Raw genomic sequence first — 16,395 nt, 5'->3', positions numbered from 1 at the left:
TATTCTTTTTAAGTTTTTGTATTTAGTTAACTATTATTTTGTTAAGGATATTTGCACCAGCGTTAATAAAGGATATCAGTCTGTGGTTTAAAAAAAAGAGTATCATCAGGATCTTGTATTAAGCAACATATTCTTAGACATTACACCAAAAGCACAGAAGCAAAAGAAAAAAAGATAAACTGGACTTTGTGAAAGTTTGCACCCAAGGGTATTAAGAAAATGAAAAGCTAACCTCAGAAAGAGAGAGAATAGTTGGATGCCATATATCTGAAAAGGGTTTAACACCCAGAATATATAAAGAACTCACAGAACAACAAGAAAAATAAATAACCAATTTTAAAAGTAGGCCAACACAATAACGTTAGTACACTGAATGAAGCTGAATGTGAGAATGATAGAGGGAGGAGGGCTGGGGGCACAAATGAAATCAGAAGGAAAGATAGGAGATTGAGCTGAACACTGAATAAAAAAGACTTCCAAGAAGATGGTTGAATAGAGCAGCTTGAGATTAGCCCTGCTCCATGGAAAAGTTAGAGGAGGGACAGGAGGGCGACAGGTGGTGATTCCGGAGTGCGGCTGACCTGGGAGAGCCTTCTGCACCACATGCGGCAGCCCTGGTTGCAGAGGCCGAGGAACTGAGAGGTAGAAAGGTGTGCGGGAGGTGTGGAGCCCACGGGAGGGCACGGATGGGAGCCCGGGACTAGGAAGTAAGCCAGACCATGTTCCTTGGCATGCTACCCTGACCACCGCAGCCTTGTGATCGGCGACTTCCTCCCAAACGCCATCACCCGCTCCCATTCCCCACACTCTAGGCATCCTCCACCCCATCCTGTGCATTACTTCCCCCTCCCTGTTCCCTGCAGGCTGCTGCCAGCGCATAAAGGCTGCAAACACTAACTTTCATACCTAGGCTACCCCCACCCCCCGCCCATAGTGTCACACAGCCTCACTCCGCACCCCTGAGCTCTACACGTCAGTTTACAGCACTCCTAGGCCCACACATGCACATGGGCCTCCAATCACACCAGTCAGTTCTGGGAACCGCACTTTACAGTAGTCACAGAACCACGTATGCACACGGCCCTCAGCCACATTTCCCAGCTCTGAGAAAGTGCTGATCTGCAGAGCCAGGTCACATCTGCCCCCAGTCGAAGAAGGCGTAATGCTGACACCTGCTACCACAGCTCTACGCATGTGCACAAAAGGTCTCGTGCCCTAGACCAGTGCACAGCAGGGTTACGCCCCCCAGACTGGTGCACCTGCACAGCTACATCCTCCCTGGCCTCTAGGCACCCAGGTTCACAAGCATCAGCTTAACATCCCCAACCTGCACCTATAGCTGCCCTGAAACAAATCACCACACTGAGCGCCCACCCTGTGCCCTGCTCCCTGCTATGCAAACACAAGGCCTCAGACTACTGAAAGAAATCAACTCCCAAAGTAAATCAATCAAGATATTTACATGCCACGAAGACAGCAGAAGATCATTAAGCATATCACAATGCAAACAGATATAACCCTGCTTAATGACCAAATTAAAACACCAGAGAAGACAGACACTGAAACAACTAATCAAAGATATTCATACAACTCTACTTAATAAAATAAGTGGGATAGTAATGATATAAAGGAGATCAAGAATTCAAGCATAAAGAGGAATCTGAATCATACAATAAAAAAGTTAAAAAAAAATAAAAAAAGCATTTGCGAAGTCCCCTTGGGAGAACAGCAAGAAAGGGTGAAAATTCAACTTCCCCATTTGGAGAATTCCTGATATGCGTGCAAGCAGTGAGGACAACCAAATCAACGGCCGAGCCCTTATTTTTAGGGTTTGTTCATATGAAACTTAACCCCACAAAGGACAGACTAAGCCTACTTTAAAATTAGGCCTAAGAGTCACCTCCAGAGAACCTCTTCTGTTGCTCAGATGTGGCCTCTTTCAGCCAACACAGCAAGCAAACTCACGCCCTCCCCCTCTCTACATAAGACATGACTCCCTGGGGTGTAAACCTCCCTGGCAACATGGGACAGAAATCCTAAAATGAGCTGGGACTCAGCATCAAGAAATTGAGAAAACCTTATCGACTGAAGGGGGGAAGAGTAAAATGAGACGAAATAAAGTGTCAATGGGTGAGAGATTCCAAACAGAGTCGAGAAGTTATCCTGGAGGTTATTCTTACGCATTTTACAGATATCCCCTTTTTAGTTTAAGGTGTAGTACAGGGAAGTGCCTGAAACTGTAGAGCTGTGTTCCAGTAGTCACGTTTCTTGAAGATGACTGTATAATGATACAGCTTTTACAATGTGACCATGTGACTGTGAAAACCTTGTTCTGATGCTCCTTTTATCTGTAATATTGACAGATGAGTAAAAAAATATGGATTAAAAATAAGTAATGGGAGAACAAACGTTAAAATAAACTGATTAGATTGAAATACCAGTGAACAATGAAACAGACTGGTAAGGAGCATAGAAACAAAATAGGGGGAACAAAGGTTAATATATATTGAGTACATGGAAATACTGGTGGTCAATGAGGGGAAGGGGTAAGGGATGTGGTATGTGTGAGCCTTTTTTTTTTTTCTTTTTATCTCTGTTTCTGGAGTGATGTAAAAGTTCTGAAAAATGATCATGGTGATGAATATACTACTCTATGATGATATTGTGAGTTGTACAATGCATGGTTGTACACCATGCATAGAACATTTGTGTGTTGAGAATGTTCATGTTTATATGTTGTTTTGGTTTGATAATAAAAAATAAATTTTAAAAAAAGGAGGCCAACAACTCAAAGAGCCATTTCTCTAAACACATGCAAATGGCCAATAAGAGCATGAAAAGTTACTAAATCATCAGCCAATGGGGAAATACAGCAAAAACCCAATGAGATATCATTTCACACCTACTAGAACGGCTACTATTTGAAAAACAGAAAATTACAAGTGTTGGAGAGGATGTGGAGAAATAGAACATTCATACATTGCTAGTGGGAATGTAAAATAGTACAGCCACTGTGGAAGACAGTTTGGTGGTTCCTCAGAAAGTACAGAATACATAAAACCCAGCAATTCCACTTCTAGGTATACACCTAAAAGAACTGACAGCAAAGACCTGAACAGATATTTCCACAGTGACGTTCACAGTGGCATTATTCACCATTGCCAAAGATGGAAGCAATATGAGCGTCCATGAACCAATGAAGGCAAAACCAAAATGTGGTATGTGCATACAACTGTATATTATTCAGCCATAAAAAGGAATGTTCTGATACACATGATATGGTGAACCTTGAAAACATCATGTTGCATGACATAACAAATAACTGCATGATCTCACTGATAAAAATCATTAGAATAAGCAAACTCAGAGTCAGAATCTAGGATAGAGATTACGAGGGGACAGGGTAGGGGTAGCGAATAGGAAGTTAATGCTTAAATGTGCAGATCTTCTCTTTGGGATGATGGAGAAAATATGGTATTGGATGGTGGTGATGGTACCACAACACAGTGAATGAAATTAAAAGCACTAAATTATACACTTGAAAGTGGATTAAAAGGGGAAATTCTAGGTTGTGTACCTGGTACTAGGATAAAATTTTTAAAGTAAAATAAAAATTCCACAGAACTGCACAACACAAACATGAATCTCAAGTTACACCATGGACCACAGTTAATAGTACAATTACAAAAATGTACTTTTATCAATTTCAGCCAATGTACCACATCACTGCAAGGTGTTAACAACAGGGTGATATATGGGAACCCTGTAATTTATGCATGATTGTTCTGAAAATACACAACCTCACTAATAAATACATTTTTAAAACAACAAACAAAAAATCCTGCATCTTTTCCCCGCAATGTTATATTCTGCTGGCTAGAGATCTTATTTCTAAAGGGAACTGGCAACGTGGGACAGGACTTCCGGGATGAGCCGGGACCCGGCATCATGGGACTGAGAAAATCTTCTTCACAAAAAGGGGGAAGAGAGAAATGAAACAAAATAGAGCTTCAGTGGCTGAGAGACTTCAGAGTTGAGAGGTTATCCTAGAGGTTTTTCTTATACATTCTATAGATAACCCCTTTTTAGTTTATGATGTATTGGAGTGGCTGGAGGAAAGTACCTGAAACTGTTGTGTTCCAGCAGCCTTGATTCTTGAAGATGATTATATAAAGATATAACTTTTACAATGTGACTGTGTGATTGTGAAAACGCTGTGTCTGATGTACCTTTTATCCAGGGTATGGACAGATGCGTAAAAAAAAAAGGGATTAAAAATAAATAAATAATGGGGGATAAGGGGTAAAATAAATTAGGTAGATGGAAACATTAGTGGTCAATGAGAGGGAGGGTTAGGGGGTATGGTATGCATGAATTTTTTCTTTTTATTTCTTTTTCTGGAGTGATGCAAATGCTAAAGTAAAAATAAATAAATAAAATAAATCAAACCAACAACAAAAATAATAAAAGAGTGAATATCACCCAAGGACTTGTACGCTCTTTTGGGAAAAAGGTTAGTGCATTTCAGGTCTTCACAGCACAGCTGTACCTTGTTAGGAGAAAGTATGACTATGTTATTGTCTATTTGGAGATTACGGTTTAAAGACACATCTGCGACTGCAAAGTTGACAAGGGATGGATTGTGATGGCTAACTTCATGTGTCTATTTGGAGATTACGGTTTAAAGACACATCTGTGAGTGCAAAGTTGACAAGGGATGGACTGTGATGGCTAACTTCATGCATCAATTCGGCTAGGTTAATGTCTACCTGTACTGGCCAGCTTGTTAATATAAGGGCATTTCAAGATGGGATTTACATCTACAATGCGTGGACGGCACCCACAATCAACAAAGGAGACCACCATCAGCAGCATGGGGAATCTCCTCATCCATTCAGGTAGGTCTTAAGAGCCGTAACTGAAGATTTCAGACGTCAGAAGAGGAATTTGAACTCAATTTCAGCATTAATCCTTTCCAAAATTTAAACAGCCCTAAAACAGCCTGAATTGCAACCATTATTCTCACAAAGGATACTGCAAACACTGCATATGCATTACTATGTATTAACTAACTAAAACTTACAACAATAATACAGGAATTAATATTCCCATTTTACAAAAAAGGAAAGCAGGGCTCAGAGCCACACAGTATATGGTGCAGTAAGGATTCTAATGCAGATGGCTCTCTTCCTACCCTGATGTGTGCGGCTTAACAACAGCATTCCGTCACATTAACAGAATTCATCAGCACCTCGCACAGTTTTTAGAACTGATACAGCAATGGTTTGCTTTCTTTAAAGTTATTTTTAATTTCAAAGGACATGAAATTCTTAAATCTGAACCCAGGAACTACATTAAAGAATATTAAACTGGAAGACACTTATCCAACAGACAATTTCATCTACAATCAATAATACCAGCACTTTACTGTTTTAGCCATACCTGAGTGTTGCATTAAGAAAAAGATATCAAAGGCAACACTACACTAATGGTTTGAAATTATAAATTATCTTTGAAATACACAGTGTATTTTTTAGTTTCAGCATGATATATATATATATATCTGATATATAACTGATATATATATCAGTTAATGTAGTTAAACTGTCTGAGAAGAGTCCCTGCAGATTCTGAAGTCCCCACAGATCTCCTCTGGGCTGTATTAACCTCAAAAACTGTATATAAGCTTTGTCCAAAAATGCACCTAACTGGGTGGTCCTTATATAACTAGTGAGTAGACACTGGAGTTTGAAAATTGAATCACAAAAGTAAAGGAAATTCAAATATTCACCTCACTTTTTGACATTTATGCTTATCTCTTTCATTCTTCTTATATATACTGATTCTCTCTGAAACACAATCATTGACTCTGAAAAATGCAATAAGATTTTTTTCATTAATTTTCAGAATATTTTATTATGTAACTTTAGGTAAGACACTATGAATAAATAAGTATAACATTCTCAACAAATGAATGCAGACCAGGATCTGAATACTGATCTGTTATCCCCACTAGTACTGATTTTAAATAGTGTCTTCTAATTTGTATCTTATGGTATTTGAAGAACAATTTTCAAAGAACTCAAATACATTATAAAGGGAAGGAAACAAAATGAAATAGAGATTCTTATTGGTTACAGAATAGACTGAGGAAAACTAAGACTCTACACATTAAAATATCTGCCTTAAAAAAAAATCACCCAACTTAAAAAAATACATAAGTGGCACACAGTCACAATTTGGACCCTGATACATCTACCTTTCTCTATAACATTATAAACATTAAATCATTCCTTGATTATTTCCAAGATGCTTCATTTTAAAATCCATTTTTATCACTGATTTTTTTAAAAATCAAAGTTTTCTAGCTGCTAAAGAAGTTTTCATTGAACCATTACTTTATTATCTCAAATTCTGTCAAATTAAAATTGTAATTATATAATTTAAAATTGTTATGATGCAATTATTTACTTTCTAATAAATAAATCACACTTGTATGTCATATATTCTCCCTTTTAATACCTAAAAACCAACAGAATCTATACATATTACTGGATAAAAACCTTTGAGATCTTGATTAGGTAAAGATTTCTTGCATACAGCCAAAAAATAGAATCAATAAACTAGACTTCACCAAAATTCAGAACTTCTTCTCTTTGAAAGACATAAGAATATGAAAGTTTAAGTCATAAGCAGGGAGGACATTTTCTAAAACATATCTTTTTTCGGACTTGTACCTAGAGTATATGAAAAACTCTTAAAACTCAACAAGGAAAATTAATTTTTTTAATGGGCAAAAGATTTGAATGCACTTCACCAAAGACATATGAAAAGCTACCCAACATCATTAGTTATTAGGAAAATGCAAATTAAAACCACAGTGAAATGCCACTATACACTTATGAGGATGGCTAACAACAACAAAACACACACACAATAAAACAATTTGAAAATTGCAAGTGCTGGGAAGGACTGAGAGCATCTGAAACTCAAACAATGTTAATAGGAATACAAAAGTTGGCACTTTGGAAAAATCTGGCATTACTTTTCACTTAAGCATGTACTTAGGATACCAACCAGTAATCTTACTCCTAGGTAGTTATCCAAGAGGAATGAGAATATATGCAAAAGAAAGAAAAATCTACTTGAATGTTTACAGGAGCCTTATTCATAAGGTCCAAAAACTGGAAAACTCAAATGTCCTTCGACTGGTGAGTGGATAAACAGTGGTACACATCCATACAATGGACTGAGCAATAAAAAAATTATTGATACACATAAGAACATGAATCAATCTCAATATAAAGCTAAGAGAAAGAAACCAAACTCAGAGGCTACATCCTGTATGGTTCTATTTATAAGACACTTTTGAAAAGACAAAACTACGAGGAACTGAAAACAAATCAGTGGTTTTCAGGAGCTGTGGTTTAGAGGAGGGACTGATTACAAATGAGCACAAGGAAACTTTCTGGAATATTGGAAAAACTCTATACCTTGATTGTGGTAATATTTACAAGACTATGCATTTGTCAAATCTCAGAATATTATAAGGGTGAATTTTACTGCATGTAAATTATACCTCAATAAGCCTGACCTTAAGGAAAAAAAAAATTCTATAATTGTACAATTAATGTAAGAAGAAATTATAGTGGATATGGTTTTTAACTACAAATCCAAGTATCATCCCGCTTAAAAAAATTTTCATAATCAAATGTTTTTCAGAGTATTTTTTTACTTCACAGGGTAGATACCATTGTTTATATACCTCATGGCATCAGCATTAAATGAAAAACTATCATTTAAATAAAAATACCATATACATTAACTTTTTTCTAAAAACATTTTCTCTCAGTTTTTAAATGAGCCCAATGTTTTCAAGTGCAAAGAAAAAGTTTTATATCATTCCTTTGTTATAACAATTTTTAAAATTGCTCTTATATAATAAATTAAATATAGAATTAATTTACTTCTGAAATCTTCATGATTATAAATTTTTCAAATCCCTGAAATACCATCATCAACTTAGTGGCCAATTGCATTTCAGAAACCTCTAGAAAACAATAGTTAAACAGCTCTTTGTTAGGCTACAGAGGCAGGTGTGTTTGGAAGTGGGGGAGGTAGGTTAGAAAGATAGCTATTTTTCATATTTAGGGGGTGTGAACAAAAAGCAATCCCAAACTAAGCTTCTGTTGAAGTTAAATATCACAGATTACGGGCAGGGCATGGTGGCTCAGTAGCAGAGTTCTCGCCTGCCATGCCGGAGACTCAGGTTTGATTCCCGCTGCCTGCCCATGTCAAAAAATAAATAAATAAAATAAATAAATAAATACCCTAGATTACACTTTAATCACCCTTCCTTTTTTTTATTCTGTTCACTTTCAATGCCAATAGAGAAAATAGCCACTTTCATTTGTATAGCACTAATAGTTTATATTAAAGCATTTTCATACTCTAAATAAATGTATTATCTCAGTAAATACCCACCAAAACCTATGAGAAAGTTATGTTTGTTTTAAAAATCTCCATTTTATTGATGTTAAAACACGCTCCTGACAGGTTAAATTACTTGCCCAAATATCACACACACCATCAAGCAGCAGAGCTAGAATTTGAATTCAGATCTTCTGATGCCAACTAAACACATATTGTCTCTTATTAACCTATGGATCCATTACCACCTACTCGTCTGAAGATGACAGGTATTATGGGAGACCTATACTCAATAATGTCTAAAATATTATCAATAGCTTATCTTCATAGTAAGACAAAAAGAACTGACTTTTAAAGAGAAAGCATATGAAAAAGAAACTATAAAAATACCATTCGTAGGTGAAATTTGTACTGTTAAAGTATCTTACAATTAAAAAAAGTAAAACAATGTTTAGAAAGACAATAAAGAATGAAAAACTGCTCTTTAGGGGGGGCTCTAAAGTCTGGAAACAGATATGTTATTTTACATGTATCTTTACATAACATCAACAAACAATGTTACAGTTTCTCCTATGGTCCCAGACTTTGTGTCCATCCTGTAAGTTAAAGGAGACCAAGTGAGATCTTGGAAAAAACAATGGCCATTACTGGGACTGTAGATAGATATATATTAGACAACAGTATTGAACTGTTATTAAATTTCCTGAATTTAGTAACTGTAATGCAATTTTGTAAGAGAAGGTCCTTGGTCTTAATAACGTAAGTATCTAGGGATGATGGGTTATGATATCTGCAACACACTCAAGTGGTTCAAATATTGTGCGTATATAGATAGAAATCAAATGGTGAAGTAGACAAAGGTAACTTCACTTAAGTATTTTTGAATTCTTATAAATGTGAGGTGTTCAAAAACAGTTGAAGAAAAAAAGGTAAAACTAAATGTTTTCTTTCAACTCTCTTAAAAAAAAAATAACAGCTATTAGACATTTCCAGTGAGGTTCTTTGTAAGTGTGATAATGAAGTTCATGTGTCAACTTGGACGGGTTATGGTGTCCAGTTGTTTAGTCAAGCAGGTACTGGCCTGTTATTGGGAGGTTATTTCGTGGATTTAATCCATCAGTACGTTGAATGCATCTATGGCTGCTGACATCTACAATTAAATGAAGACTCCCTTCTACAATGAGAGACGTCTCAGCCCATCACTGAAGGTCTTAAAAGGAAAAGTTATGAATCCAGAAGTCCAAAGAAGAGAATTTCCACCTCTACTTCAGCCATCCAGATTCTCCTGGAGAATTCACTGAAACCTTCATCAGAGTTCCTAGCTTGTGGCCTGCACTAAGAATTTCCAACTTCCCCACTCCCACATTCATGTGTGCCAATTCCTTTTAACATATACATATATGCTTTTAAATGGCATAAACATGACAGCAAATAACACTTCAAGTATCTAAGGAATAGCTCACGGAACAGTTCATTTAATTAGGTGCTTAAGGATTATAGTAAGAATTATATATTGCCTTCTTTTTTTTACGGAGCTTAAAATTTGCTGAGAAAGATAAAATTATACATCTAGTTTCTACGGGAATACCATTACTCCTATGGATCGTTAATAGTATTCTAAACACTGGGTAAACTTGCTATCAGACAGTATAGATTTAACTAAGTCTCAATTCACTTTGAGTTGATCCTTGTGCTTCTCCCACTCTCCCAAAAGACTTACAAAATTTTCTTATACTCTTTATAAACATTATAAATATTCTTTATATATATTTCAGGTTGAATGCAGTGAATCTGCATCATTCAGACATTTAACTTCCATAAACTCAACCAATAAACCCTCAAAGGGAAAACTGAAAAATTCAATAGCATAGCACTATTCCACTAGATAAGCAAAGCCTTCCCTAGGGAACATGAAGCAGGGGTGTGAGAAGGGAGCTGTCTCCTCACATGTGTGTCTCTCCCTGTGAGCATCTTGCCAAGTTCTGCTCCTCGTGTGTTAAGTATATTTTCTGTAACAAAGCCCCTAATCTAAGCCAACTTCTTCATCTGTTCAACTATAGGCATTTATTTTTGTTCCAACGTCAGACAAAAAACTAGCTACTTTGCCCTTCTGTGAGATGGAATGAATGTATACTGTACTAATGTGCACCTAGGGGTAATCGTGACTAAAATCTTTTTTTTGTTGTCATGAGTACTAATTTCACAACCTGAACTTTCATTTTATGGCAAGGGCACGACAATTTAAAATAGGAACAACATTCGAAAGTCTATATTCAAAAACATATTCCTCTAATATGATCTATATACTAAAACTTCAACTTCTTTGTGAGACCAAGGGAAGAGATGTTATTTGGTGCAAAACTTATATTTGGGGTAGCACACTATTTAATTTAACTTGTACGGTAAGTTTATTTGAACCAAATTACATGGAATCTTGAATAGGGAGTGAGATCTTGTTGGTTTGTACAGGTTAGTGTGATGCCCTGATACATCCCAGAGTAAACTGGACAGAGAATAAAAAAGTATTTGCTAAGTCCCTTTGGGGCACTAGGGAGAAAGGAGGAAATATTCACTTCCTACCCAGGGAATTCCTGATATTCTTGCTAGCACTGGGGACTGCCAATTTAATAGGCTGAGCCCTTGATCTTGGGACTTGCCCCTGAGAAACTTACTCCTGTGAAGGATAAGCTAAGCTTACTTATAATTATGTCAGTCACCCCAACAGAACCTCTTTTGTTGCTCAAATGTGGCTTCTCTAAGCCAACTCGGCAGGTGAACTCAATGCCCTCTCTCCACTACGTCTGACATGAGCCAGGACTCAGTATCAAGGGGCTGAAAAAGCCTTCTTGACCAAAAGGGGAAAGAGAGAAATGAGACAAAGTTTCAGTGGCTGAGAGATTTCAAACAGAGTTGAGAGGTTATCCTGGAGGTTATTCTTATGCACTACACTGATATCCCTTTTTAGTTTATGGCGTATTAGAGTGGCTAGAAGGAAGGACCTGAAACTGTTGAACTGTGTTCCAGTTGCCTTGATTCTTGAAGACAACTGCATAACAATACAGCTTTTATAATGTGACCAAGTGATTGTGAAAACCTTGTGTCTGATGCTCCCTTTATCCAGGATAAGGACAGAGGAGTAAAAAATTAAGGACAGGGTGGGTGATGATTGTGGCGCAGTGACAGAGTTCTTGCCTGCTGTGCCAGAGACCTGGGTTCGATTCCCGGTGCCTGCCCATGCAAAAATATAAATAAATAAATAAATAAGGATAAAAAACTAAATAAATAATGGAGGCAAAAAAAATTGGGTAGATTGCAATACTAGCGGTCAACGAAAGAGAAGGATAAGGGGTATGGGATGTATGTTTTTTCTTTCTTTTTGGAGCAACTCAAATGTTCTAAAAATTATCACGGTGATGAATATACAACTATGAGGTATTGTGAGCCACTGATTGTATACTTTGGATGGACTATGGTGTGTAAAGATATCTCAATAAAAATATTTAAAATATAAATATATTCCTCAAATTTTTCTAAGTCAATGCCATAAATTTATTTTTGGTAACTCCTGAGCGCCCCTCCTCCAACTTGCAATTTTCACTGGCTTATTAATTGGATTTAACTCACCTTCACTTTCCTTCTACCCCTAGAATCAGAGCTAGAACAAAACTCAGAAATCACATAGTTTAATCTTGCGTCCAATCTCACAGAGGCTGGAGACGTCTAATCATTCAGCTTTATCACAATAAATTCCTTAATCTCCATGTAAAATTATTTTTTATGGTAAGGTAACAATTTGTACACAGAAGCCAACAAAAAAGCAACCTTTATAAGGTGATACTAAAATGTGGTAAATACTGAGAATTAAAACTAAGCATCTCTGACATTTAGAATCCTTAACATGAATCCCACTGTGCAGATGGTTTTCTTTAATTCTGCTCAATGATCTCCAGAGGAACATCAAGGAATCCTATAAAATTAAGCTTCTTCCTTACAAAATTATTTTCAATACGACTGTTTCACAATTTTATTCTCTGATGTCTTACATTCTATAACCCTTATCCCTGGTGTTGTCTAATTGATCACTCTTCTTTAAAAATTATATTTATACAGGTCTAAAATTTGTTTTTAACAAAAAATGCAATACAAATTTTAAATTATAACTAAAGCTTTCAATCCGGATCTTTTTAAAAATAAAAAAATAAAAACTTCATTTTCAGATTGAGGTTTGCATTGAGGGAACCGATGTTAAAATAATGTGTCTAGTGTCAGCCAAAATCAAGTCACAGATGCATAAAGTTTCCCTCTATTCTATCACATCAGGATATAATTTCCTAAAGCTCACTTCTTCATGACATACGTTATTTTCTTTTAAAAGGTTAACACAAAATAATGAATTTGTTTTATGTTAACCTTTAAAGGGGACCTTGCAGACCTCTCAGTCAAAGTTATAAATATAAGAAATCATGCTTTAATGACCTTAACAGAAATGCAAAAATTCTTTATAAAATTCTAACTAAATACAAAGATATTGCTGACACATAATATGGAAGCATTAAAAAAATTTTTGGCTAGCTTAATTAAAATGCCTTGGTCTAGGGGGACACTGACCCTTCAAAATATGGGCTGATTCTCAAGGTCAGACCAGAGCTATTACAGCTTATTTATTTATTTATTTGTATGCTGTATGGTGGGGGGGGGGGGGTCACATTTCATTCTTTTTCCATGAGAGTATTCGGTTATTGCAGGACTATTTGCTGAATTTTTGTTTGTTTGTTTACAAGAACTGCATGGGCCAGGAATCCAACCCAGGTCTCCTGCATGGCAGGCAAGCATTCTACCAATGAACTTCCTCACACCCACCACAAGCTTTTTTAAAAAATTAAAGCCTCTTTGAGAATTTAATGAAAGTTAAGAAGCCTCTTTCAGAAAGTGCCACAAGTGTATACTTATGCAAAATTTTAATACAATGTTGAACATCATGGGAACTATCAATCCCAAGGAAACAACTGTTGCCACTGAACATTACATAGGATACACATATATAAAACATGCTTTTGTGAAAAGTATTAAATGTTTGAGGAACATGAAGTATACAACCTACTTTGAAATGTTAAGACACACAGACAAACAATGGTCAGGTAGAATGACATGACATGTGGCCAAATGGTAATAGTTCATTGATCCCGGCACCTGGGATGGGGGTATATTGGTATTCTCTGTATGAGTTCTGAATTATTTTTGCAACTAGTTCTGTAAATTTGAAATTATTTCAAAGTAAAAAAGTAAAAGAAAATAATGTCTGATAGTCACACATCCTTTCATGCAAAGAAGCATATTAGATAGTTTTTAAGTCATGTAGTTTGAAGATGTAGGTGAAAGTTGCTGTTCCTTCTGTCATAACTATTTCTAACCCTGAGTAGCCTGGTTCGACTAATTGTCCATTACTGTTCTGAAATCCCCCCAAGACACCAGGGCTTCCCATCTCTACTGTGTTTTCTGCCTCTCATCATCTAGAACCTGCAAGGTGCTGTGATTTACTTTAGCCACCACTGACACATTCAGTCTGTCCTTTAATACTTTAAGTGACACAACTCAAGTCTTCAGAAAGCAGGTCATTCCAGTATTAGGTAACTCTTAGGAATTACAAAGCTCTTTTTTAATTTGACTACCCTAGTTTATCGAAGTCTTAAATGCTGTCCTACTGAATTTCTCCTCTCTTTAACTGCCAACAGGAAACAAAACAGGGTACCATTCAAAGTATATAATTCTAAAACCAAGAGCAAAAATTCACTCAGCTCTACTTATACAACATCAGGAAAGTCTGAATTACTCTGAAAAGTACTTTCTAATTGGAATTCAAAATACAAGATCACTACTGGTTCAATTTAGGAAAGAAGGTTTCCACATGCACATTTCCTACCTCGTTGGGTCTCTTTACACTGCATAAAAAGTAAAAATGCATCAGCATTCAAAAATTAAGATTATAGTCGCTTTAAAATATTACATGAATTCTGCCTGTAAATATTCTCATTCTTACTATTTATGTTGTGAGATTATGTAATAAGCTGTTCTAATCAATGCAATATAAATATATCAGAATCCTTCATTTATTCATTGGATAAAGCTTGGCTTTTGAGTACAAGTTGTGTTAGTGACCTTCAACAGCTTTTTTGCAAAATAAAAAATGCCTCCCACTGAAACCAGCCTATTAATAAGGTCCACTATATATAAAGCAAACTCTGATGCAAACGCTTGCTTCCTTTGAAAACAAAGAAAATAAAAATCAATTACAGTTTATATTTTCTTCCTTAAATAATCTGACAGGAGTGCTGGATAAGACAAAAAAAAAAAGGTCCGTATTTTGTGAACAGAGATTAATCTGATCAAAGTAGATACAAACACTGTCAGCCAACAGTTAATTGGTTAAACAACATTGCAAAATCTAATTTCCAAAGGGCAACCCAGGGGGCTCTCTTTCCTGGGTGTCTCAGGGAGCCTAACAAGGCACAGCCCTAAGGAGCAGGCTACCTTGTAAGGAGCTTCTCTTTGGTCCTTCAATAATTATGCTTCCTGCAGAGATACAAAGCAGGTCCACGTAAAGGAATTCTGCTTTATTTTGCAAACCGCATAGCACTATTTCAGTAAGCTTATATGACAGGTACACAATAACCCCTTGATAAGAAATGCATTTTCTGATAAATAACCATTCCTCTACTTGAACGCTGGAAGAATGAAAGTTGTTTAAAAACAAATACAAACCAACTTAAGAAAACAATGATAAGCCTATCACCTTTTTAAAATCGCATTATACACCAAAGGTACATTACAGCTCACGAAGGCAGTCTTTATTTCTCTTATAATAAAATCATCTACCCAATCTTTTTAGTTTATTTTCCCAGCTGAAAATGGTTTCATCCATCAGCAACAAAACGTGTAGTGCAAAACTTTCTTACACGTCATATTGTATTTAAAGCTAAGTCAAAATCAATTCACTGGGTATTTGTACCCAACCACATATTGGCAACCTAGAATTAATTTAAGAAAGTCTGCTTTTTAATACAAAGTTTTTTCACAGTCTTGTTATTAATATAAACTTGGACGGCCCTAAAGATATTACTTTGAGCATACAGATACCAAGTTTGTCAAACTCTGCCCCACCCCTTGTAAGTGTGGGTGGCTGGAACATTTTAATACACTCCATCACGTAGCACAGCTGTAGACATTTCACACTGGCGCCAGAAGTTGCACATTTTCAAGTGGAATCTCTCCCTAGATAGATTTTACATCATTCTCAATATAAAACGTCATCAACATCCAGGTACCCTAAAGACAACACGGAATGGATAACCAAGCACCTCAGTATTTCCCTCTCAACATTCACTTGCACACTTTTCTCATTTCTTTCACATGAGCCCGCTACATGTAAGGTGCTAAGAAGCTTCCCCCGGTTAACTACGCAATCGGGGGTTCGAATTATAACGTTAGGAAACTGTCCAAGAACAACAAAACAAAACACGAAGCAAGGGGAGGGGAGTCTATTTGCCTAAATACCGAAAGACACATTTCTTCAGGTCCCCGCGGGATGCCCAGACTTCTGAGGGGACCCCTCCCCCCCAACCCGTCCTTCCTCCCCCGCCCCCAGCCCCCAGCCTCGGCGCAGCGGGGGTGCTACTCACCGAGCTTTTCCACCAACTTAAGCATCACCCCTCCGATGTGCACCTCCCCGGTCACTCTGAGGGTGACCTCGCGGTTCAGGTCGGTCACATGGACGCTCAGTTCCCACGTTCCGTCCGCGTAGCAGCCATCTGGCATCCTAATCCCGTCGAGAGCCATGGCTCCTTCCTGCGCGCGGAGGAAATGGCTCGCGTAAGCGTCACTCCCGAGGAAGGCAGACCCCACCGAAGGAGCAGTCAGCCGCGGGGCGGGAAGGACAGGGCCCGAGGGCCTCCGCGCCCACGCTGGAGA

General features: G+C 37.1%; 1 protein-coding gene across 7 annotated transcripts in view; it reads right to left on the bottom strand.

Moving 5' to 3' along the window:
• FERMT2 (FERM domain containing kindlin 2) overlaps positions 1 to 16,395 on the bottom strand; it is a 127,241-nt gene that overhangs the window by 109,851 nt on the left and 995 nt on the right. For all 7 annotated transcript variants that reach the window (XM_077122613.1, XM_077122615.1, XM_077122612.1 and 4 more), the window contains exon 2: positions 16,107 to 16,272. In XM_077122613.1, coding sequence (XP_076978728.1) covers positions 16,107 to 16,263 — 157 coding nt within the window. In that variant the 5' untranslated portion in view covers positions 16,264 to 16,272. The remainder of the gene's footprint in view (positions 1 to 16,106; positions 16,273 to 16,395) is intronic.

The sequence above is a fragment of the Tamandua tetradactyla genome, chromosome 12, assembly GCF_023851605.1.
Source record: "Tamandua tetradactyla isolate mTamTet1 chromosome 12, mTamTet1.pri, whole genome shotgun sequence".
In the NCBI taxonomy this organism is placed as follows: Eukaryota; Metazoa; Chordata; class Mammalia; order Pilosa; family Myrmecophagidae; genus Tamandua; species Tamandua tetradactyla.
The sequence above is the reverse complement of the archived record's forward strand: the minus strand, read 5'-3'. Positions and strand labels throughout refer to the sequence as shown.